At 39.5% G+C, this 25,954-nt stretch overlaps 1 protein-coding gene across 32 annotated transcripts in view; it reads right to left on the reverse strand.

The window, feature by feature from the left end:
* The window catches only part of SPIDR (scaffold protein involved in DNA repair), a 315,912-nt gene that overhangs the window by 285,892 nt on the left and 4,066 nt on the right, over positions 1-25,954 (reverse strand). For 16 of the 32 annotated variants that reach the window (XR_014843850.1, XR_014843852.1, XR_014843860.1 and 13 more), the window contains exons 2-5: positions 22,719-22,865; positions 21,536-21,602; positions 16,840-17,022; positions 10,079-10,239 (exon numbers count right to left, since the gene is read on the reverse strand). Coding sequence is in view for 23 of the 32 variants with exons in the window: in XM_085022420.1 (XP_084878546.1) it covers positions 10,079-10,239; positions 16,840-17,022; positions 21,536-21,602; positions 22,719-22,865 (558 nt within the window). In the remaining 9 variants the exon portion in view is untranslated. The remainder of the gene's footprint in view (positions 1-10,078; positions 10,240-16,839; positions 17,023-21,535; positions 21,603-22,718; positions 22,866-25,954) is intronic. The other 16 variants (XR_014843858.1, XR_014843851.1, XR_014843857.1 and 13 more) reach the window with 2 other exon arrangements.

Below are 25,954 nucleotides of genomic sequence, written 5' to 3' on the forward strand. Positions count from 1 at the left end.
AAATGCTCTTGTACACATGTGCTTTGGGGCATGTGTGAAAATTCCTCTCAGCAGTGGCTTTCAAACTTTTTGGTCAAGAACCACAGTAAAATATACATTTATATTGTAATCCAACACATGTACAGTAATAAATCTAAATCTAAAATTTCACAAAAAATACTCCTTACTGTCATTACATTCTAATGTAGTCTATTTTATTCTAATACACACACACACACACACACACACACACACACACACACACTTTTTTTTTTTGGCCTTTCTAGGGCTGCTCCCGTGGTTCCCAGGCTAGGGGTCTAAGCCTACGCCAGAGCCACAGCAACACAGGATCTAAGCCGAGACTGCGACCTACACCACAGCTCATGGCAATGCTGGATCCTTAACCCACTGAGTGAGGCCAGTGATTGAACCCACAACCTCATGGTTCCTAGTTGGATTAGTTAACCACTGAGCCACGACGGGAACTCCTATTCTATTCTATTTTTCTAATTTTATTTTTTTATTTGCTTTTTAGGGCCACACCTTCAGCATATGGAGGTTTCCAAGCCAGGGGTCCAATTGGAACTAGAGGTGCCGGCCTACGCCACAGCCACAGCAAGGCCAGATCCAAGCCACGTGTGCAACCTACACCACAGCTCACGGCAACACCAGATCCTTAACCCACTGAGCGAGGCCAGGGATCGAGTTTGCATCCTCATGGATCCTAGTCGGGTTCGTTAACCGCTGAGCCTCAACGGAAACTCATGTTTTATTCTACTATATTTTTAAAAGTCACTGAATTAGTTACAGCATCTACTAATGGAACATAAGCCATATTTTGAAAAAAATCAAGGATAATTATATAAAAACAAAATCATGGGATGCTAAAATATGAACATGTTCAATTTCACTAGAACTTACTAAATCACATAATGGCTCTACCAATTTACATTCCAACAGCACCTATTTTTATCCATCCACATTACTGACATTAGGCACTGTCACATCTTTCTTTTAATAATCTGATGAAAACAAACTATCTCATTTTTAATTTGCACTTCTCATACAACTAGTGAGACATGCTTATTAGTCATTCAGGTTTCCCTTTCCTATTCTTCACCTGATTTTCAATTGGGCTATCTGTCTCTTCTTCACTGTTTTGTAGGTCTCACTTTATTCTGGATAGAATTGTAAAGTGTCCTTTAAAAATTTTTTTAATGTAAGCAATAAATGTACTTGGTTCAAAATTCAAAACAGCATAAAAGGTAACACAAAAAAGTTTCCTATCATTTCAGATAGTTTATAGAAATATAATCTTTCCATTTTTCTACACAATTATTCTATATCCTGTTTTTGTCATTTAACAAAGCATCTTGAATATCATTTCATAAGCACGTAGTCCTACATCTTATACTTTGAAAAATGTTTTATCAATTTTATTGAGTATTTAACTTAAGTACACCAAACCACACATATTTAGAGTATTTAATTTGACCAGTTTTGACAGTACACTCCTATGAAACTATTACCACAATTAAGACAATAAACATTTCTATCACTCCCAGAACTTTCCTCATATCCCACTGTAATCCCCCACTCTCATCCCCAATTAACCACTGACCTGCTTTCTCACTACAGAATCATCTGCATTTTTTTTAGAATTTTATATAAATAAAATCATACAGTGTATACTCTGCCTCATTCATTTTAAGCGCCTGAGGCTAAACTGTGAAGGTTAAGTTACATGGACTTTGATGTGGAGGCAATGGGGAACCACTCAAAGAGTTTCATTAAGTCAGTGATGAGGTGATAATGTTTATTAAGATTAGTCTAACAAAAAGATATAAGAAATCAGTTATGAAGCAACTGAAACATAACAAACATCAGGTGAAAGGGCCAAATTTCGGGTAGAAGTGTTAAGGATGCTGTGGTTTTGAGGCCAAATATGCATGAACTGATAATGAAATAGTCAAGCAGTGAAAAAGAAAAGCCATAAATTGTGACCAAAAACACATGAAGAGGATGAGCCTGGACTAGAAGGAAGAGGGAAAAGACTTGAGACTCTTAGGCTTATAGTAACTTTAGGACATCCACACAGAAATGTCATCATGCAGCTGGAAACCCATATGGAATTCAGGACAATAAGGAGATTAGAAAAGATTTAAATAGTTATCGCTTGAAGAAAATAAGGAAAATAACTGAGGAGGAAGAGAATGGAAAAAAAGGAGGCAGGAGTTAAGGCCCTGGAGAACACTGCTATGATTAGGTAGACCACGATTGCCACATTACAGCAATGCCTCCCAGTGCCTGCCTGGAGGAAACCATTTTTTGAGTGACTTTTCAATAATAATGTACTATGTTATATTTCAATGCACATAATTAATAAAAACAAGTGTACCTGATGAGGAACTACATGGGAGAAGTAGAATTTTTTAAATACAAAGTAAGCCAAGCTCTTCCATCTCTCTCTCCTTTTTTTTGTCTTTTTTTTTTTTTTTTTTTTTTGCTATTTCTTTGGTGCCGCTCCTACGGCATATGGAGGTTCCCAGGCTAGGGGTCGAATTGGAGCTGTAGCCACTAGCCTACACCAGAGCCACAGCAATGCGGGATCCGAGCCGCGTCTGCAACCTACACCACAGCTCACGGCAACGCTGGATCGTTAACCCACTGAGCAAGGGCAGGGACCGAACCCGCCAACCTCATGGTTCCTAGTCAGATTTGTTAACCACTGCGCCACGACGGGAACTCCTCCTTTCTTTTTGACTGTAAAGTTCTGCCTATTTGCATGCCTCTTCCAATATAAAAGAGCAACCTATGCAGATTCTGAGGCATTCAAACAACACCTGAATACTTTTGTGGCAAGGTTTCACAGCTGCCTTTTTTACTACATCAATAACTTGGTCAGTCATATACTTTTTCCTGACAGTTTCCTATCAGAAAGTTGCACGTAATAGCATCGACTTCACAAAACTGCTTTTTTTCCTCCACTCAGCAGTTGGAAATTCCTGGGCCAGAGATCAAACCCATGCCACAGTAGTGACCTGAGCCACAGCTGTAACAATACTGTATTCTTAACCCACTGTGCCACAAAGGAACTTCCTCACCAGATTGTTTTAAGGTTCAAATGGAAGGTGTACTGCTATAAAACTAAATGCTGAAACCTAATCCCCTCCAAATTCTGTATGTTGAAACCTAATCCCTAATGTGACAGTATCTGGGAGTGGGGCCTTTATGTGTGGTCCTCATAAATGGGATTAATGCCCTTATTAAAAGGCCCCAGGGAGACCCCTCAACCATGTGCAGACAGAGTGAGGCAACAGCTATCTATGAACTAGGAAGCAAGCCCTCAACAAGCACCATATCTGCTTGCTCCTAGATGGTGGAACTTTCTAGTCTCAAGAACTATGAGAAATAAACTTATGTTGTTTAAGCCATTTAGTCTACAGTATTTTTGTTACAGCAGCCCAAAAGGACTAATACACATAAATAAAGCAACTACTACAATACAAAGTCCAGTATATGTTTAATATACATGATGTGATTCTTTTTCTTCCTTGAGGGAAAAGCTAATGATGGCTATGTTTTCCTTTGTTTTATTTAAATTATGAATTAAATATAGCAAAGAATAAGATAAACTGCCAATAATCCTACTACTCAGAGGCACGCTGTTTACATTTTAGAGAACTATGAATGTTTGCTAGTCTTTTTTTTTTTTTTTTTGTCTTTTTGTCTTTTTTCTAGGGCTGCACCTGTGGCGTATGGAGGTTTCTAGGCTAGGGGTCTAATTGGAGCTGCAGCCGCCGGCCTACGCCAAAGCCACAGCAACGAGGGATCCAATCCATGTCTGTGACCTACACCACAGCTCACGGCAATGCTGGATCCTTAACCCACTGAGCAAGGCCAAGGATTGAACCGGCAACCTCATGGTTCCTAGTCAGGTTCAATAATCACTGTGCCACAACGGGAACTCCAGCTATTCACTCCTTATAACTATACTTTACTATTCAAGAGGTACCCTGAAAAGTCCAAGTAATATTGTAATTTGTAATTTTAACAAGCCCTACAAGCTTGAATTTGAACTGCAAGCACTAGAAAACCTGTGTGCAAGGGCTTCTTAGTCAGCAGAGTTAGTATACCTCGCCAACCACCTGCATCTTTACCACGAAAGCATTATAGTCTCTAACAGATGTGGTTAACTTTCCAAGGATAAATATATCCTTAGTTGATAGACTATTTCCCCAAAGAAAAAACCAGGAAAAAAATTTAAAGTTCTAAGAAACCGATAGTTTCTAAAGAGAAAAGTTTCTAATTAAGAGTAAAATATTATATTTTTAATTCGGTGATGGCAATAATCCATGATGAGAACAAGTATATTATTCTTTCTGTTTAAAATAAGAAAAAGGAATTCATGAAGGTAACTTCATTGAATGATTTATTACCAGTGCAGAATCCGCTCATGAAATACCAGACAAAACTTGACAATTATAAAGATAGATAACCTGTAATACGAAGCTACACACAGGAATCCCACCTTTCTTAAAAGAAATAAGATCCTTTAAAAATCCAGGAAATGAAGTAACAGGTAGTTCAGCCAATGAAGCAAGCAACGAGAAGTGAATACTGAGAAAAAACTTTAAGAAATATGTTTTTAATGGCTGGACCTAGAAATGATCATACTAAGTGAAGTAAGTCAGAGAGAGAAAGATAAATATCATGATATCACTTACATGTGGAATCTAAAATATGATACAAATGAACTTGTTTACAAAACAGAAACAGACTCACAAATGTAGAAAACAAATTTATGGTTACCAAAGAGGAAACGGAAGAGGGGGGACAAATTAGGAGTTTGGGATTAGCAGATTCAAATTACTATATATAAAAGAAATAAACAACAAGGTCCTACTGTACAGCACAGTGAACTATATTCAGTGACTTGCGATAAGCTATAATGGAAAGGAATGTGAAAAAATTTGTGCGTACACATATAACTGAATCATTTTGCCATACACATGAACACAACACTGTAAATCAACTATACTTCAAAAAAAATAAAGAGAAGTACATTTTTAGTACAATACGACAACAGAAAGAAAGTAGAAAATGGTATCACAGAAGAATCTGCTTCTACAATGAGTAAGTTTACACAGGTAAAGGGTTATGGGTCCAGTCCACATATTGAAAGTGCAACAGAAACCTTTGGGAGAGCTCCCGTTGGTTGTGGCTCAGTAGGTTAAGAACCCGACTAGTATCCATGAGGTTGCAGGTTCCATCCCTGGCCTTGCTTTGTGGGTTAAGTATCTGGCACTGTCGTGAGCTGTGGTATAGGGCACAGATGCAGCTCGGATCTGATGCTGCTATGCCTATAGCGTAGGCTGGCAGCTGCAGCTCTGATTTGACCCCTAGCCTGGGAATTTCTATATGCCACAGGTGTAGCCCTGAAAAGAAAAATAAAGAAAAAGAAAACTCTTTGAGTCATGGCACAACACTTCCTGGTCGAGTAATATAAGGTTTATTCCATGGGGTTTTATGGCAGTCTCAGGACTTTCAATGGTCTTTTGGGACCTCAGAGTTGAAATTTTACTGTATGTTTGGTATTCTGTCTTTTTCATTTAGCATTCTCTCATAAACATTTTTATTATATCAATGATAAAAAGTACTCAAAAACATATTTTAATGATAGAAAAATATTCTAAAATACAAACATACTGTAGACTTCTTTTTTATTGTGGCAAACTATACATAAAAAATTTACCATATTAACCATTTTTAGGTACACTCCTCAATGGCATTAAGTACATTCACAATGTTCTACAACTACCAACATAAGAACTTTTTCATCATCCCAAACAGAAACCCTATACCCATTCAAACAACTCTTTCTCCTCAGCCACTGGTAACCTCTATTCTAACCTCTGACTCTCTGAATTTGCCTACTCTAGGTACTACAAGTAGAATCAAACAGTATTTGTCCTTTTGTGTCTGGCTTTTTTGCACAGCATAATGTTTTCAAGGTTTATCCATTCCATATTGTACCATGTACCAGAATTTCATTCCTTTTTTTTTTTTTTTGCCACATCTGCCACATGTGGAAGTTCCTGGGCCAGGAATCAAACCTCCCTGTGCCACAGCGGTGGCAACTCCAGATCCTTAACCCACCGCACCACATGAGAAATTCCTAGAATTTCATTCCTTTTGAATGCTGAATAATAACCCACAGTATACCAAACTGAGCAGCACTCTGCTGTGTCTCCTGCCTCTTCTTTGTAGAAAGGCCTTAGCCTCCTAGAACTTCCCAAAGTTCCAAAGAACAAATATAATCAGAAAAGTGAGAAAATGGAAAAACAAAGTAGAACAATCAAGCAAGATAAAATAGTAATAATTTAGCTGTTAAACCAAGTCAAGGACTTTTAGTTCTCCCTCAAGGGCTAAAGATAATATCCTGAGCCATATCCTTGAGTTGTTTTGCAGACACTCAATTGCCGTACCCCAATGGAAGAAGTCGGCTGCATGCTAACCACAATCACAGGGACCCCAGACTAGATGGAACCAGAAGGCTGATAATGTTGACTCCTAATTACTTCACCACCAAACAATCAGAAGAACGTCCATGAGCTAATCATGTACCCTGCAACCCTCTCATTCACTCTGTCTTTAAAAATCATTCCCTGAAAGCCAGTAGGGAGTTTGGGACTTTTGAGCATGCGCTGCACATTCTTCTTGCTCAGCCCCATGTTGGGGCACCTTGCAATAAATGCTGTGCTTTCCCTCATCACAACCTGGTATCAACAGATTAGCTCTACTGCGCACAGGCAAGCAGACCCAAGTGTTGTTCAGTTATACACACACACACACACACACACACACACACACGTGCGCACATACATATGGTACACAAACACACAATCACATACACATTTTATTTATTCATTCATCTGTGGATTGGTATTTGGGTTCTTCCTACCATCTGGCCATTGTGAATAATGCCACTATGAATATCACTGTTCAAGTATGTGTTTGAGTCCCTGCCTTCAATTCTTTCAGGTATAGAGCCAGAAGCAAACTTACTAGGTCATATGGTAATTTTATGTTTAATGTCTTAAGAAACCACCAGACTGTTTTCCCCAGTGGCTGCCTCATTTTACATTCTCATCAGCAATGCACAAGGGCTCCAATTTCTCCACATCTTCAAGATGTTTTTCCCATTTATTGATAATAGCCATCCTAATGAGTATGTAGTAGTGTCTCATTATGGTTTTGATTTGCATCTCCCAAATGACTAATGATGATGAGCATGTTTTCACGTCCTGGATTGCATGGAAGGACCAGGAAAATGGCCATGATGGAATAAGAGAAAGTGGATTTATCCACTGAAATAACCAAAAACAAAAAAATAGAAACAAAACCAGACAAAATACATGAAACATTTCAAGACATGGGATATCGGGCAAGAAAAACACTAACCTCTGAAAGTTGGGAAACAAAACACTGAGCTCTGCAATTGCTCCAGGAAGGGGAGCTGAGGTGGAACCTGATGGGCCCCTTGAGTTAAGGAGCTAGAGCTTAGAGTCCATGGAAACAAAAGTAGTTGGAGGAGTTCCCATCATGGCGCAGCGGAAATGAATCCAACTCGTAAACATGAGGTTGCGGGTTCAATCCCTGGCCTTGCTCAGTGGGTTAAGGATCCGGCGTTGCCATGAGCTGTGGTGTAGGCTGCAGACGCGGCTTGGATCCTGCGTTGCTGTGGCTCTGGCGTAGGCTCATGGCTACAGCTCCGATTCGACCCCTAGCCTGGGAACCTCCATATGCCGAGGGAGCGGCCCAAGATATAGCAAAAAAAAAAAAAAAAAAATCCAAAATTCAAAGCATTACAGTTAATACTGAGGAAGGTCTTGCTTCAGTCGTGGGACCTAAGACTGAGTACTTCCCTGAACTCACCTAATAAATCATAAAGCAACACCCAAAAGGATGAACCTGTTTCCAGGTAACGGCACCCCAGAACAAAGCCCCAGAACATTTAAAGAAATGTTTTTAAAATCCAGCACCCAACAATATATAATTCAAAATGTGTGATAGCCACTCAAAAATCTGGCATGTAAGAAACAAAAAAATACAATCTATAATGAAAAGAAATATCGATCAATAGAAATAGACACAGATGACAAATTTACAGAAAAAGCCATTAAAACAACTATTATAAATATCCTCTTTATGTTCAAAGCACAGACAAATGTATGATCATGTTAAGGAGAGACATGACAATATAAAATAGATTATATTAAACTTTCAGAGATGACAAATACACTGGATAGTATTAACAGCAGATTAGACTGCAGGAAAAAGAGTATTAAACTTGAAGATATAACAATACAAACCACTCAAAACAAAACAAAGGAGAAAAAAATGAACACAACATCAATAATCTATGACATGACACCAAGTAGCCTAATTATTATACACATAATTGGAATCACAGAAGGAAAGGAACAGGGGAGTCAGGGGTGGGGGGGAGTGTTGAATAAAAGCAAAACTCTCCAAAGGTGATGAAAACTTTAAATCCACATGTAAAGAAGAGAGTTAGCTGAGCAGACTTGAAACAAGTATTCCTAGAAAGCCATGATTGTAATGTCAGTCCTTGCTTACCCCTGGAAACTCAGATTTCAGGAGGGTTCCCACCATTCCCTAAATGAGATAAGTGTCTCCCTGTGCCTAAACTGTGCTAGCTCCCCCAGCAGACAACACTGCACATATGCTGTCAAAACTCACTGCTAGAGCAATTAAGCGTATCTTGTGTGACTTTACCAGAAAAAGACTCTTGGAAGATTGCTAATTTTGCTTTTGTATCTTTTCACTGTAAAAAATCATAGCCACGACCATGACTGTATGCTAAGTTCTGAGTGTCTTCTAAGCAAATTACTAAGCCAGGAAGTGAGCTTTGGGACCCCTGATACACCACAGATTCAAGAAGCTTGATAAACTCCGAAGAGAAAGCCACATCTAGGCATATCACAATCAACAATTTAAAACAAGGAAAAAGAGAAATCGTAAAAAGATCAAGAGTAAGAATAGTTTCAGGCTTATTTTTTGGGGGGGGGTGGGAGGGCATGCCCAGGACATGTGGACTTTCCCAGGCCAGGAATCAAACCTGAGCCATAGCAGTGACAATGCTAGATCTTTAGCCACCAGGCCATCAGAGAACTCCATTTCAGGCTTCTTGATAGCAACTCTGGAACTAGAAGACAATGAAGCAATGCCTTCATAATCCTGAATAAAAATTATTTCTAACCGTAAAATTCTATATAAATTTTTAATCACACATCGAAGTGTGATGAATGTACCTTGTGACATGCCAAATCTCAAATCCCTAAATCCTTTTCTTGGAAGTTACTATAAGATGTGCTCAATAAAGTGAGAGTGAAAAACCAAAGAGGAAGATACGGAATCCAGGATAAAGCTGCTCCACACAGGAGAGAGATGAAGGGAATTCCCCAAAAGATGGTGAAGGGAAACTTAAGGGTGGCAATGTTCACAAAGCAGAGAGGACCCTCAGCTGAAATCAGAGCAGCTAGAAGGTCGTAGGAAAGAGTTCTCAAAAATAAAATAAATAAATAAATATAGAATGCCTGTTGTCTGAAAATCTTAATGGGAGACCTAAATAATAATGAAAAATTAGTTTATTCATAATATGTAAAATTAGACAAAATCACAAATGATTAATTCCTGAAAAAATGAGAAGTTGTGAAGGAAAATCACAATTAAAAGTTGCCTTGTTATGAATATTATTATTCAGAATTACATAATGCTGAATCAAATCTAATCTAACCAGACCATGAGACATCTGTCCTGGAGAAACAGAAGGATGGGAAAGCCCCATGTGTAGCAGAGGTGGGGAGTGGGTGAGGAGAGAACTCAGTATTTATCCATATTTAAAAGCACATTACATGGGTATTATTCAGAGAAAAAGAGGTAAAGAACAAAAGAACTCACAGAGTCAAAAGTGGTAGTCCCTGAGGAAGGAGTTACAAACAAAACACCAAAGGCTGTGACTAACGAATGCCATAACAGAACAGAAAGTTAGAATCAATATGTTTGTTCTTACCTTAGGAAGTTCAGGTAGCATCTCTGCAGATGTCGAAGAACTGCTTGCACAAGAAGCACAGTCAGATATTTCCACTGTGCTCTCACAGTCTTCAAATTCATCACAATCACAGGTATCTTCCCTGTCACTCTCAACCTCCCAGTCGATAAATTGTAAGTCATCTAAAAAATTCAATTTTAACCTTATTAAATACTCTTAATGTGTTTCAAATCTATTTTTCCTGTAGTTTTAAAAGACCCATGTTGATCAATACTTAAAAATTATATTCCTACTCTTACCAATAACCATCTTACTTCTCCCAACTCTTAGCCAACCCTGATTTTCAGGTAACTACTTCTATTAGTTGTCTTTGTATTCTAGAGTTTCTCTAGCATGTTCAAGCACATAAAATACACTGTTATTCCATCCTCCTTTCTGATACACTTTTTTCCCCCCTAGGGCCACACCCAAGGCATATGGAGGTTCCCAGGCTGCGACCTACGCCAGAGCCACAGCAACCTGCTGGATCCATGCCGTGTCTGCGACCTACACCACAGCTCACTGCAACACCAGATCGTCAACCCACTGAATGAGGCCAGGGATTGAACCTGCAACCTCATGGTTCCTAGTTGAATTCGTTAACCACTGCGCCATGACGGGAACTCCCACATTTTTTTTTTAATGTAACTGAAAAGTTTTCACCCATGAGTAAACAAAGAACATCCTCATTCCCACCCATGGCATATGGAAGTTCCCTGGCTAGGGGTTGAATCAGAACTACAGTTGCCAGCCTATTCTAGAGCCAAAGCAACACGGGATCCCAGCCTTGAGCCTCGTCTATGACCTACACTACAGCTCACGGCAACATGTATCCTTAACTCACTGAGTGAGGCCAGGGATGGAACCTGCATCCTCATGGATCCTTGTTGGGTTTATTAACCACTGAGCCAGGAAGGGAACTCCAGGAAAACGTTTTTAAAAAGAAAGGCTTTTTTTTTTTTTTTTTGTCTTTTTTAGGGCCACAATAGCAGCACGTGGAGGTTCCCAAGCTAGGGATCTAATTGGAGCTACAGCTGCCGCCCTACACCACAGCCACAACAACACCGGATCTGAGCCGCATCTGCAACCTACACCACAGCTCAGAGCAATGCTGGATCCTTAACCCACTGTGCGAGGCCAGGGATTGAACCTGCAACCTCATGGTTCCTAATCAGATTTGTTTTTGCCGCGCCACAATGGGAACTCCCAAAAAGAAAGATATTTTTTAAAAAGAAAGATATTTTAAAAAGAAAGATACTGAAAAGGCTCTTCCTTTTCAATACTAATTCTGGCATTCAAGACTCAGAGACTCTAATCCAACATAGCTGGAAGAAGCTCTAGGAATATTGTTGGTATAGCTCACCTGATAATTCTGATAAGAAGCCAGGTATGGGAACCACCAAAACAGTACTGAAGCACACAGCACTTAAGTTAGATATCCCTGACACACTTACTAATTAATTACATTACACTTCTCCCTAAGTCCCAATTTTCTTCTGTAAAATGAGGATACCTAGCTCACAGACTGTAGTAGGTATCAAAGGAAATAACCTACATGACATCCAGCCAAGTGTCTGGGATAAAACAAGAACATGACAAGTGGAATTAAAGGTAAAAAGAAGGAAGAGAGGAGTGGAGAGGGGAGACCAGGGAAGAGTAGAGAAGAGAAAGACAAATCAGCAGTGGTACACTCAGAGGCACTTCAAGGGATCACATAACTTGTTATGTAAATGCTCAACTTGTTTAAGAGAAGGAAGTCAACAGTTTGTTAGCTCACTAACTCCTTTTAAAGTAAGTATCATTAGCTCAAAGCATCCTTTCATTCTTAAATAGAGTTTTGGAAAGTACTGAATATCTTTTCAGTAGAAGATAGAAGTTAGAAGAGGACATATACATTTTTTATGCCACTCTTACTGAGATATAATTCACGTACCATACTATTCACCCCTAAAAAGCATAGTTTTTAATTATGAAATTATTTTCTAAAGTATGTGAAGAGAAACCAAGAGTTACATACCAAAGAATTTGATTTAATATGACTGAATTAATAATATAAACCATGTGAGAGTATGTATAACCTTAAAATACCACTTCACCTGGCCATTACTAAAATGTCAACTGACAGACACTAAGATGGCATACAGTGGCCAAAAGAATTTTGTTTTCTTTTTTGGCCACCCCGGAGCATATAGAAGTTCACAAACCAGGGATCAAACTTGAGTCAGAGCTGCAACCTACACCACAGCTGCAGCAACAGTGGATCATTAACCTATTGGGCCATAACAAGAACTCCCAAAAGTGGCCAAAAGAATTTAATCACCTTCTACAGGCGCTGTCTGTACAAACTTATCTTTGACTAAATAACTAACTAATATGAACTATCGGAGTTAAGTCAAAGTTTATTTTTAAAGCATTAAGACTTATAAAAACTCCAGATGAACTACATATTTTAAAATTTGTAAAAAGACCTGAGTTACATAATTCTAAATCTCTAGTTCTCAAGTGAGGGTGATTTTGTCCTGTAGGGGATATCTGACATCTGGAGACATTTTTGGTTGTCACAACCAGGCTGGGTCTGCTACTGTCAACCCATTGGATAGAGGTCAGAGATACTATGAAACATCCTACAGTACTTAGGAAAGCCCCCTCCCCGAACAAAAAAATTATCTGGGGCAAATGGCAAGAGCGTCAATGTTGAAAAACACTGTTTTAAGCTGTTAACAATATGATATAATATAAAATGCCATCAGAGCAGAAACTTTAGTAATATTTTTACCACACATTGGTTGTGATAGTATTTACCCAAAATAGGTTGGCAAGAAGGCAATATGGGTGTAGCTTTATGTACTAGAGCCATCCCTCACTATATTGTGCTTCACATTATTGCACTTTGCAGATACTACACTTTTTACAAATAGAATGTCTGTGGCAACCCTGCACTGAGCAAGTCTATCGGCACCACCATTTGCTTACTTGGTGTCTCTGTGTTGCATTTTGGTAATTCTTGTAATATTCCAAACTTTTTCATTATTATTATAATTGTTACAGTGATCTACGTTCATGATCTTTGATGTTACCATTTAATTGTTTTGGGGATGCCATGAATCATACCAATGGAGAACTTTATGGAAAAGTGTTTGTCCTGACTGCTCCACCAACCAATCTTTCTCCATCCTCTTCCTTTCCTTGAGTCTCCCTATTCCCTGAGACACAACATTGAAATTATGCTCGTTAGTAACCCCACAATGGCATCTACATGTTCAAGTGAAAGGAAGAGATACACATCTCCCACTTTCAATCAAAAGCAAGAAATGGCTATTGCCCTTGTGGCTCAGCAGAAACGAACCTGACTAGGATCCATGAAGATGCAGGTTCAATCCCTGACCCTGCTCAGTGAGTTAAAGATCCGGCATTTCTGTAGGCTGTGGTGTAGGTCGCAGATGTTGCTTGGATCCCAAGTTGCTGTGGCTATAGTACAGTCCACCAGCTACAGCTCCGAATCAACCCCTAGGCCTGGAAACTTTCATATGCCATATATGCAGGCCTAAAAAGCTGGGGAAAAAAAAAAAAAAAGCAAGCAATGATTAAGCTTGGTGAGGAAGGCATGGCACAGTCAGCCAAGGTGTGAATGTAAATGAAAACTTCCTTGAAGGATATTAAATGTGCAACCTCAGTAAACACACCAAATGGTAAAAAAGCAAAACAACCTACTGTGGATCCGTAGAGGTTTTAGTGGTCTGGATAGAAGATCAAACCAGAAACAACATTCCCCTAAGCCAAAGCCTGACCCAGAGCAAACTCTCCTTAATTTTACGAAGGCTGAGAAAAGTGAGGATCTGCAGAAGAAAAGTTAGAAGCTATCAGAGGTTTGTTCATGAGGTTTAAGGGAAGAAATCGTCCCCATGACATAAAAGTTTCAGATGAAGCAGTAATGTGGATGTAGAAGCTGCACCAGGTTATCCAGATGACCTAGCAAAGGTAATTCGTGATTCTGGCTACACTAAATAGCAGATTCTTCAGTGCAGATAAAACAGCCTTCTACTGGAAGAAGATGCCATCTAAGACTTTCAGAGCTAAAGAGAAGTCAGTGCCTGGCTTCAAAGCTACAAAGGATAGGCCAACTGTCCTGTTATGGGCTAACATAGCTAAGCGACTTGAAGTTGACCCAATGCTCCATCTACCATTCTGAAAATTCTAGGGCCTTTAAGAATAATGCCAAATCTCTCTACCTGTGCTCTGTTACGTGGAACCACAAACTCTGAATGACAGCACATCTGTTTACAACATAGTTTATGGAATGTTTTAAGCCCACCATTGAAACCTACTCCTCAGAAAAAATGATTCCTTTCAAAAATATGACTGCTCACTGACAATGCATCTGGTCTCCCAAGAGACCTGATGAAAATATTGTACAAAGGAATGAATTTTGTTTTCATGCCTGCTAACACAACATTCACTCCACAAAAAAGAAAAAAAAAAAAAAAAAAGGAGTTCCCGTCGTGGCTCAGTGGTTAACGAATCCGACTAGGAACCATGAGGTTGCAGGTTCCATCCCTGCCCTTGCTCAGTGGGTTAACGATCTGGCGTTGCCGTGAGCTGTGGTGTAGGTTGCAGACGCAGCTCGGATCCCGCGTTGCTGTGGCTCTGGCGTAGGCTGGTGGCTACAGCTCCAATTCGACCCCTAGCCTGGGAACAACCATATGCCGCGGGAGCGGCCCAAGAAATAGCAAAAAGACGAAAAAAGAAAAAAGAAAAAAAAAAACATTCACTCCACAGCCCATGGATCAAGGAATAATTTCAACTTTCTAATCTTATTATTTAAGAAATTTATTTTGCAAGGCTATAGTTGCCATAGACAGTGACTCCTCTGATGGAACTGGGCAAAGTCAACTGAAAACCTTCTGAAAAGGATTCACCATTCTAGAGGTCATTAAAAACGTTCATGATTCAGAAGTTCCTACTGTGGCTCAGCGGCAACAAGACCAACTAGTAACCACGAGGATGCAGGTCCAATCCCTGGCCTCGCTCAGTGGGTTAAGGATCCAGTGTTGCTGTGAGCTGTGGCGTAGGTTGCAGACACGGCTAGGATCCTGTGTGGCTGTGGCCAGCAGCTGTAGCCCCCATTTGACCCCTAGCCAGGGTATTTCCATATGTCGCAGATGCGGCCCTAAAAGACAAAAAAAAAAAAAACACATTCATGATTCATGCATGGAAGAGGTCAAAATAACAATACTAACAGGAGTCTAGAAGAAGTGGATTTCAACCCTCATGGATAACTGCAGAGTTCAAGACTTCCATGGAGGAAAGAACTATAGATGTGGTAGAAACAACAGAACTAGAATTAGAAGTGGAGCCGAAAGATGTAACTGAATTGTTACAATCTCAGGGTGAAACCTGAAGGATGAGGAGTTGCTTCTATGGATGATCAAAGAAAGTGGTTTCTTGAGATGAAATCTACTCCTGGTGAAGATGCTGGGAAGAAACCACAATAAAGGAGTTCTTGCTGTGATGCAATGGGACTGACAGTGTTATCTGGCGCACTGGGATGCAGGTTCAATCCCCAGCCCTACACAGTAGGTTAAGGATCCAGCATTGCCACAGTGCCGAGGGGTGGCAAGAAAGAAAGAAAGGAAGAAAAGAAGAAAGAAAGAAAGGATAGAAAGGAAACAAAACAAAAAAGAAAAAGAAATGGCAACAAAGGCTTTAGCATATATATAAACTTAGTTGATAAAGCAGAAGCAGAGTTGACTCCAATTTGGAAAACAGTTCTCCTGTGAGTAAAATGCTAGCAAACAGCATTGCATGCTCCAGAGAAATCCACTGTGAAAGAGTCAAACAATGCAGCAAACTTCACAATTTATTTTAAGAAACTGCCACACCAATCCACGCCTTCAGCAACTATCACCCTGACCAGTGAGTGGCCATCAACATCCAAGCAAGATCCTTCACCAGCAAAAATAAATGACTCACTAAAGGTTCAGATGATGGTTAACATTTTTAGAAATAAAGCATTTTTAAATTAGGGAATGTATATTTTTCTAGACATGATGTTATTGTACACTTTATCAACAGATGACAGTAGTATATAAACATAACTTTTATAGGTAGTGGGAAATCAAAAAATTCATGTAACTTACTTTATTGCAACATTCACTTTACTGTGGTGGTCTGGAACCAAACCCACAGTACCTCCAAGGTCTGTCTGTACTTGACAGAACTAGCTTTGTCATCAAAGAGACACAAAATTGAATCCAACTAATTCTAACATGTTTAAACCTAAGTTTTAACAGTAAAAGTAATACTGGTAATACATATCTTTTAGAGTTACTGTGAGAAATATTATGAGAAAATGTTTCTAAAGGGCTGAGAGGCTGGGACACAGTAAGATGATAATCAATGCTAAGTATTAGAAAAGGAGGTGTTCCCACCGTGGCTCGGCTGAAATGAATCTGACTGGCATCCATGAGAATGCGGGTTTGATCCCTGGCCTAGCCCCGTGGGTTAAGGATCTGGTGTTGCCTCGACCTGTGGTGTAGGTTGCAGACACAGCTCTGATCTGGTGTTGCTGTGGCTGTGGTATAGACCGGCAGCTACAGCTCCAATTCAACTGTAGCCTGGGAACCTTCATACACTACAGGTGCAGCCCTTAAAAAAAAAAAAAAAAAAAAGTATTACAAAAGGAGTGTAAATTTTTTCCAATATTCAAACCCAGAACTAAATTTCTTATAAAATTATCAATTTACCTTCACTGGCTCCATCTTCTGGACATAAGAGATTTCTGTTATAAAACCTGTCTATTCTAGAACCATGTCCATTATCTCTCTGTGATTTAAAAAGTGTTTTATCTTCATCAGACAAATCACTTCCACTGGAACTCCATGTTAGAGCTGTAAGGTCACTGGTACTCTTAGATGTGGTAGGTTCTACTAAAAAAAGAAAATATTACAAAATCATCAATTGATATAATTATTTATCAGAATGAGGTTTTATGCATGTTACTTTCCCAAAGTCACAAATACACAGAATTCTAATGATAGTGAAGGTAATATCTTATTTCAAATCTCTCCAACCAAAGGTCTCTGTGCAACCCAGCCAAGATTCCTTGAATGAAAGCGAAATTACAAAGAAGTAGAGCTGACTGAGATAAGTTATAAAAGACAAGGAAAATGACTGGAGTACAAATGAAAACTCAAAAAATATAACCTTGAGGAGTTTCCACTGTGGCGCAGTGGGTTAAGAATCCAGCTGCAGCAGTTTGGTCACGGCAGAGGCTTGGGTTAGATCCCCAGTCCAGCGCAGGAGGGTTAAAGGATAGAGGGTTGCCACAGCTGCAGCCTAGGTTGCAGCTCTGGGTCAGATTCAATCCCTGGCCCAGGAACTTCCATGTGCCATGGGTGCGGTCATTAAAAAAATAACAACAAACTTGAAATAATTATAAAGCTGTAATTTCATAGAATATTTGATCAAACCATAAGGGAAAAAAACACAAAACTAACTACAAAATCAATAGTTATCTATAATTGGAATGCTTCTATGTGTTTTTTTTTTTTTTTTTTTTGCCACACTAGGAACTCTGCTAGCAGTAATTTGCTGAAAACACTTAATAGCAGGGAGTTTCCATTGTAGCTCAGTGGGTTAAGAACCCAACTAGTATCCATTAGGATGAGGGTTCAATCCCTGGCCTCACTCAGTGGGTTAAGGATCTGATATTGCTACAAGCTGCAGCATAGGTTGCAGATGTGGCTCAGATCCAGCTCTGCTGTGGCATAGGCCAGCAGCTGCAGCTATGATTTGACCCCTAGCCTGGGAAACTCCATATTCTGCAGGTGCAGCCCAAGAAAGAAAGAAAAGAAAGAAAAGAAAAGAAAAAGAAAGAAAAGAAAAGAAAGAAATAAAAAGAGAAAGGAAGAAAGGAAAAGCCAAACTGTTTTTTGGATGGTTTTGCTATTTTACAGGCCCACCAGCAATGTGTGAGTAATTTAGTTTCTCCACATTATCAACAGCACTTCTTGTGGTCACTATTTTTTAAAAAAACTTTTATTTTATTCCTGTGCCTACGGCATATGGAAGTTCCCGAGTCAGGGATTGAATCCGAGCCACAGCTGCAGCCCATGCCATAGCTGTGGCAATGCCAGATCCTTTAGTCCACTGTGCCAGGCCAGGGATCAAATCCTGCTGCAGTCAGATTCTTAACCCATTGTTCCACAGCAGGAGTTCCCATTATTTTTTATTTTAGTCATTCTGATAAATAGGAAACCTTGAAGGAATGGGGAGACTCCACCTGAGTGGAACCAGAAATCCAAGAGAAAACCTTACTGATATTGATCAGAAAAGGAGTAGATAGCTAATAAAAATCAATTTTTCTTATATTGAGTAAGTAATTGAGTTATAATGCTAAAACTCCAAAACCCTCCCTTAGCCATATTTTAATATACTATGAGATTAAGAGATTAGATTTTATAACTCAAGTTTTATAGACGAGGAAACAGGGTCAGAAGTTAAACAGCTTCACTAAATACATAACACCTCTGATACAGTAAATCCTGGGGGGTGGGGGAAGAAAACTCTTGCCCTCAAGAAATGCACAGTCTGAAAGAAAACACTAATTAATCATGAAAAGGAAAATTAAATACTATATTAGAAGTATGTCACAATATAATGATGTCACAAAAAAAGTGGATGCTCCATTTTTTGGTTGATCAGGAAAGGAGGATTCACTGACAAAATGGTGTCTGGAAAATCAACACTTACAAAAGCACAAAAACGTGAAATAATAGTAAACATTTACTGAGCACTTTGTGCCATAAACATCTAAAATTACCAAAGCTGGAGTTCCCATCGTGGCGCAGTGGTTAACGAACCTGACTAGGAACCATGAGGTTGCTGGTTCGGTCCCTGCCCTTGCTCAGTGGGTTGACGATCCAGCGTTGCTGTGAGCTGTGGTGTAGGTCGCAGATGCGGCTCGGATCCCGCGTTGCTGTGGCTCTGGCGTAGGCCAGTGGCTACAGCTCCGATTTGACCCCTAGCCTGGGAACCTCCATATACCATGGGAGCAGCCCAAAGAAATAGCAAAAAGACAAAAAATAAATAAATAAATAAAAATAAAAATTAAAAAAATAAAAAATAAAATAAAATAAAATTACCAAAGCTATCTATCCCTCAAAAGATTAAATACTAACAATTCAGATAAACCTAAGAACCTATATGGACTTAAAGAGTTAATAAAACTAAGCTGTGTACTTACTTGCAAAAGACATTATCAATCTTTTTCATTATTATGCATCTGGAAAAGTAAATCAAATGGAAGAAGTGGAATGCTACAGACTGTATGTCTGTGTGCCCCTAAAACTCACATATTAAAGCCTAATCCTCCATGTGATGGTGTTAAGAGGCATGGTCTTCAGGAGGTAATTAGGTCATGAGGGCAAGGCCTCATTACTGGAATTAGTGCCCTATTAAAAGAAGCCCCATCGAGATCCCTGGCCCCTTCTACCATGTGAGGACATCGAAACAAGACTCTATGAACCAGGAAGTGAGTCCTTGTCAGACACCAAATGAATGCACTAACTTTCAGCCTCCAGAACTGTGAGAAATAAATTTTTTTTTGTTTATAAGCAACCCAGTCTGTGGCATTTTTGTGATAGCAGCTTCAATGGACTAAGTTGTCACTATTTCCAGAATATATAAAGAATTCAGAAACATATAAATTATAGGCACTTAACCATATATTTATATAGGTAAAATCTCTACTAGGAATTTATTACTCAGTAACTCATTTTATTTGCCAAAAAGGGTACCCTTGAAACCAAGGCCCATTCCAATGAAATTCCAGAAAGGTCATCAGCCAGGCTATGAGAATAGTTACCATGCATTTACAAACATTTCTGGGTGTCCAGTGGGTACCAGGCATTGTACTACCACCTGGTGTCATAGGCTGAATTGTGTCCCTCCCAAAACTCATTCATATGTTAAAATCCTAACCCACTGTAAACCAGGAATGATGGAAAAAATAAAAACCATTAAAAAAAAATGTAACATCTCAGTACATGATCTTATTTGGATATAGGGTATTTACAGAAGTAATCAAATTAAAATGAGATCTTTAGTGTGGGTCCTAATCCAATATGACAAGTGTCCTTACAAAAAGGAGAAATTCAGACACAGCCAGACATGCAGAGAGGGAAGATAATGTAAAGAGACTCATGGAGAAGACAGCCATCTACAAGTCAAGGAAAGAAGCCTAGAGAACATCCTAGGAGGAACCAAACCTGCCAATATCTTCACTTAGGACCTTCAGCCTCCAGAGTGCAAGATAATAAATTTCTGTTGTTCAAAACACACAGTTTGTAGCACTCTTTCTTTTTTTTTTTTTTTTTTTTTTTTTGGCTTTTTAGGGCTGCACCCAAAGCATATGGAGGTTTCCACGTTAGGGGTCCAACTGGAGCTGTAGCCGCCAGCCTACGCCACAGCCACCAACAACGTGGGATCTGAGCCGCATCTGAAACCTACACCACAGCTCACGGCAACGCCAGATCCTTAACCCACTGAGTGAGACCAGGGATTGAACCCACAACCTCATAGTTCCTAGTAGGATAGTTGGATTCGTTTCCACTGTGCCACAATGAGAACTCCTGAGCACTTTTTTTATAACATTCCTTGTCATATCCTAACCCTAGCCCCCTTGAATATAAAGATGAGCAATGGAGGAGGAACTGCCCTTAAGAAATGTATAGTCCAACGAGGAGAAAAGCACATCAACAAATAATAATTTAAAAATTTATTAATGCCTCACAAGGAGCAGATTTCTGACCTCAATAATAAACAGGTTTTGAGAACATATTTTGCAGGGCATTTCAAGAAAAATATTAAACAGTTTTCTTTTTATTACATAGTTTCAAGTTTTTGGTAATACATTTCTTTAAGTTCTGTCTTTTAAAGAAAATCACTATCTACAAAGGTTCATGTCTGGCCCCCTGGCCTTGTTGTTGCAATACATAAATTCAACCCCATTTCCTCAAACAGTCCAATAGGGTTTCCTACTATTTGTAACTGAAAGCCTTCTCTAATTTGCCAAGTAAGAATTTCACTAAGTAGATAGTCCTTATATTGTAGGTCTTAACTTTATTTCCCAAATCAGACTTTTTAAAAAATTCCTGGAGCCATGAGCCTGAGCTTATTTACTGGGCTCTGTTGACAGGAGTGAACCAAGGAAGGAGACAAAATTTTTTTTAATAATTACCCATAGGAGGCAGAAAAAATGGGATAGATGCTAACTAAGATGAGAGAGATTTTTCAAGAGAATATCTTTTTACATTGTTTTGGCATATTTTAACCATGAATATAGAGTCTATCCAAACTACATAAACAGCTTCTTAAAAAAAAAGCTAATAAATCAAAGGAGGACATATCTTTTCTGTCAAGAAATCAACAACACATTACCTTCCTTGGGTACACAGGACAATTCAAGGTGTTTTTCTGTAGTGGTCTTCTTTTCAGCTATTAATGACTGCAGGCAGATAATGACAATAATAATAATTAATGATGTAATAATTTATGTGAAAAGGGCTAGAAACCAATAATGTTTTGTTTTGCTTTCGTTTTTTCTTTTAAAGCTGCACCCTTGGCATATAGAAGTTCCCAGGCTAGAGGTCAAACCGGAGCTGCAGCTGTAGGCCTACACCACAGCCACAACAATGCCAGATCCAAGCCACATCTACAACCTGCACTGCAGCCTGCAGCAACGCTGGATCCTTAACCCACTGATCAAGGCCAGGGATCAAACCCACATCCTCACAGAGACTATGCCAGGTTCTTAGTCTGCTGAGCCACAACGGGAACTCCAACCAACAATATTTTGTAAAATATTCAAGCACTTATACCACACCCCCTTAACTTATTCCTCAGTTTTCCTTTATTTATATTTGCCAAGAAGTATTCCCAAAGCACATACTTGTAAGTGCTTTTCTTTTCTGCTTTTTAGGAACACACCTGCAGCATATGGAAGCTCCCAGGCTAGGGGTCGAATAGGAGCTGCAGCTGCCAGCCTACACCACAGCCATAGCTTGTGGCAATGCCAGATCCTTAACCCACTGAGTGAGGCCAGGTATCAAACCCGCACCCTCTCAGACACTAGTTGGGTTCATAACCCGCTGAGCCACAACAAGAACTCCCATAAACACGTTTTTATATTTTTCCAGAATCTCAACAGAGAGCTGTCTAAACTTTAGAGTTTATAATAGTGGTGAGTACTCCTTATGTGAGTACTTCAAAGTTATCATAAAATAGAAATTAACAGAATAACTTGCTGCCATAAGATTCGTAATATATAAGCATTTCATAAACATATTTTTTAAAAGAGTAGCATGCTCATCTGTTTCATTTTCTGAGAACATTTTCAATACGTACTCCTCACCAAAAAAAGTACAAAGGTTCTTTGTGACTATTAATATGCCACAATTAAGAAATTCAAGGATGAGGGAAAAAAGTAATACACTAAGTACAGTATTCTAAACGAAATTAAGGAAGGGAATTCCAAAGAAATATAATTACGGTGACCTGAACACTCAGGAATCTGGCATCTATTCTCTAACATTCGGGGAAAACAATACTACAACTACTTTACCGGAGTCTCCTGAAATCCTTCTCCACACCTGAGCCAGGCTTTAGAAAGGGAAGCAGCTGTCCCTACAGTCCTGCGCCCTGATCTTCTGCACTGCAGTTGATTCTCTCCTGGAAAGGATCCATATTCTACATCCCAATTTCTTTTTCTCTGTAGAGATAATTTTCAAAGAAAAAAGATAATGAAATCAACTTCATTAAATGTAGATTAACAATATGGAAACCCAAGAATGGCAGTGGTGAAGGCATAGTTCATAAACATCTCTGAATTCCCACAGAAAGAAAAGATCATGAGAGAGCAAAACCAAATATACTTGGGTAACACTTAGAACCAGATTATAAACTCCAGAGTAAAAGTGGACAATAAACCCTCCAAAATCCTTCATGTTATGATATCTTTTTTTTTTTTTTTTTTTTTTTTTTGCCTTTGAAGGCCACACCCACAGCATATGGAGGTTGCCAGGCTAGGGGTTGAATTGGAGCTATAGCTGCCGACCTACACCACAGCCACAGAAATGCCAGATCTGAGCCGTGTCTGCAACCTACACCACAGCTCACAGCAACACTGGATCCTTAACCCACTGAGCAAGGCCAGGGGTTGAACCCTCAACCTCATGGTTCCTAGTCGAATTCGCTTCCGCTGCGCCACAACGGGAACTCCCATGGTATGATATCTAAGAAGAAAGAAGCTGAGAGAAGCAAGGAAGCAAATGAGGACTGAGCACAGAGGGATCTGGGGTTCACCAGGAAGGAGAGCAGGTAGTCAGAGAATGCACCCAAAATGGGGGGTGTGGAGAGGACACGGGCTCTATCCCAGAAGACCCAAAGGGGTATGGGCAACCAGGACACTAATAACTAGACAGCCAAGATTACCTTCCTGATAGGGAAGAAACTGCTGGAGTAGAACTAAACTGGAAGAAATCCAAGATCAAGCAGATACCACAGAGAGTATCTCAGAAATAGAGGGTATTATTAAGGAGGAAATTTTAAAGTTTACCCTCCTCCAATGAAGAAAGAATAAAAGAATTCAAGAGAAACAAAGATAAACCCTTTCAGGGATTTAACACAAATAGGAATCCATGAAAAAGAAAAGCAAAGTAATAGGACAGAATATGAAAAACAATTACAGAAAACTTTCCTAAAATTAAAAAACCTACATTAGTAAGCATACCACATAAATATCAGCCCAGAAGCAATAAAAACCAAGATATATTCAGTAAACAGAGTTTTAAAAAATTCCTTTGAGCAATTAGTAAAAAAAACACATGACATTATCATTCTTGTTGATATCATTATTGTTGACAACAACTCTTCAAGCCAGAAAAAACTGGAATCACACATTTAAGATACTCAAAGGGGAGTTTCTGTTGTGGCACAGTGGGTTAAGGATCTGGCATTGTCTCTGCAGCAGCTTGGGTTGCTTCTGAGGCATGGGTTCAATACCCAACCCAGTACAGTAGGTTAAGGATCCAGAGTTGCCACAGCTATGGCAAAGGTTGCAGCTGCAGCTCAGATTCGAATCCTAGCCCAGGAACTTCCATATGCCTCACACGAGTTACTTTACCGTTTTTATAAAATGTCTAAAATAGACAAAGTGTTAAAATTTGCATTCTAAGGAAAATTGCAGATTTGCATTAGGAATCAAATTAAGGTCAACTACTATGAGCTGATCACTTAATCAGAAACAAAATCTGGGAGTTCCCGTCGTGGCGCAGTGGTTAACGAACCGGACTAGGAACCATGAGGTTGCGGGTTCGATCCCTGCCCTTGCTCAGTGGGTTAAGGATCCGGCGTTGCCGTGAGCTGTGGTATAGGTTGCAGATGCGGCTCGGATCCCGCGTTGCTGTGGCTCTGGCGTAGGCCGGTGGCTACAGCTCCGATTCGACCCCTAGCCTGGGAACCTCCATATGCCACAGGAGTGGCCCAAGAAATGGCAAAAAGACAAAAAAAAAAAAGAAAAAAGAAAAAAAAAGAAACAAAATCTGGAGTTCCCGCTGTCACAGTGGGTTAAGAATCCAACTGCAGTAGCTCAAGTTGCTGCAGAGATGAGGGTTCGATCCCTGGCCCAGCACAGTGGCTTAAAGGATCCATGTTGCCACAGCTGAGGCATAGGTTGCAGTTATTGCTTGGATTCAGTCTCTGGCCCAAGAACTTCCATATGCCCTGGGTATAGCCATAAAAATTTATAAAAAAAGAAAGAAAAGAAAAAGAAATAAAATCCCTCATCAATGCTATTGTAGTAATTGTATAAAAAAAAGTAAGATTAAAATATACCATTGAAACTTCCTTAACTAAGAAGAAGGTAACAAATTCATAAAGATAACTTCGCCCACAACATAGATGGTATTTTGATACTTAACAGGTCTAAGCATGTTCTTTCTTATGCAAAAATTCCTATGTTGGGGCAGAACTACAAGAGGAAGAGGCATCTGTCCTCAGCAAGGTGCTACCCTCCACCAGCTTGCAGTTATCTGACAGTTCTGAAGAAGCTCACTTAGTTATCTAAAACAAGTAAAAAAAAAGAAAGAAACAAACAAACAAAAAAGTGATCTACATAGAGCAAATAAATATATATATAAAACTCCATAATACCTCCTTAACAAATTAAATCAGCCAAGGTTAGCTCTTTAAAGAAGCTCTTTAAAGAAGTGGGTGAGGCGTTCCCATTGTGCTTCAGCAGGTTAAGGACCCACTATAGTCTCTGTAAGGATGCAGGTGCAATCCCTGGCCTCGCTCAATGGGTTAAGGATCCAATACTGCGGCAAGCTGTGGCCTAAGTCGAAGATGTGGCTCAGATCCAGTGTTGCTATGGCATAGGCCTCAGCTGCAGCTCCAATTCCACCTCTAACCTGGGAACTTCCATATACAGCCGGTGCAGCCGAAAAAAACAAACAAAAATCAACAAGAACAAAAAGAAGTGGGCGGCGATACTAGGGATGGGATAGGGAAGGACAAGATGAGCCTGAGATACTCTGAGCAGGAAGTAAGAAACTGTTCAAGGAATAATGACAACATGTCAAAAGGACATATGAGCCTGCAGAAAGGGGCTCTCACTGGCCAAAAGCAGGACATTCCAGCATCAAATAAATAATGACAGTAAAGTATTAAAATCTATTGAATAAAGTACGAATATAAATCTACATTGATACAAACAAACACATAAATGATGGATTTAGAAAATCATCAATGAATGCTAAAACTAGTGGCTGAATGTTTGAGGATAAAAAGGATATATACAGG

The sequence above is a fragment of the Sus scrofa genome, chromosome 4 (genome assembly GCF_054392235.1).
Source record: "Sus scrofa isolate SSC_HxYL_T2T_F1_AM1 chromosome 4, Sscrofa_HxYL_maternal_Yorkshire_Landrace_v2.0, whole genome shotgun sequence".
Classification (NCBI taxonomy): Eukaryota; Metazoa; Chordata; class Mammalia; order Artiodactyla; family Suidae; genus Sus; species Sus scrofa.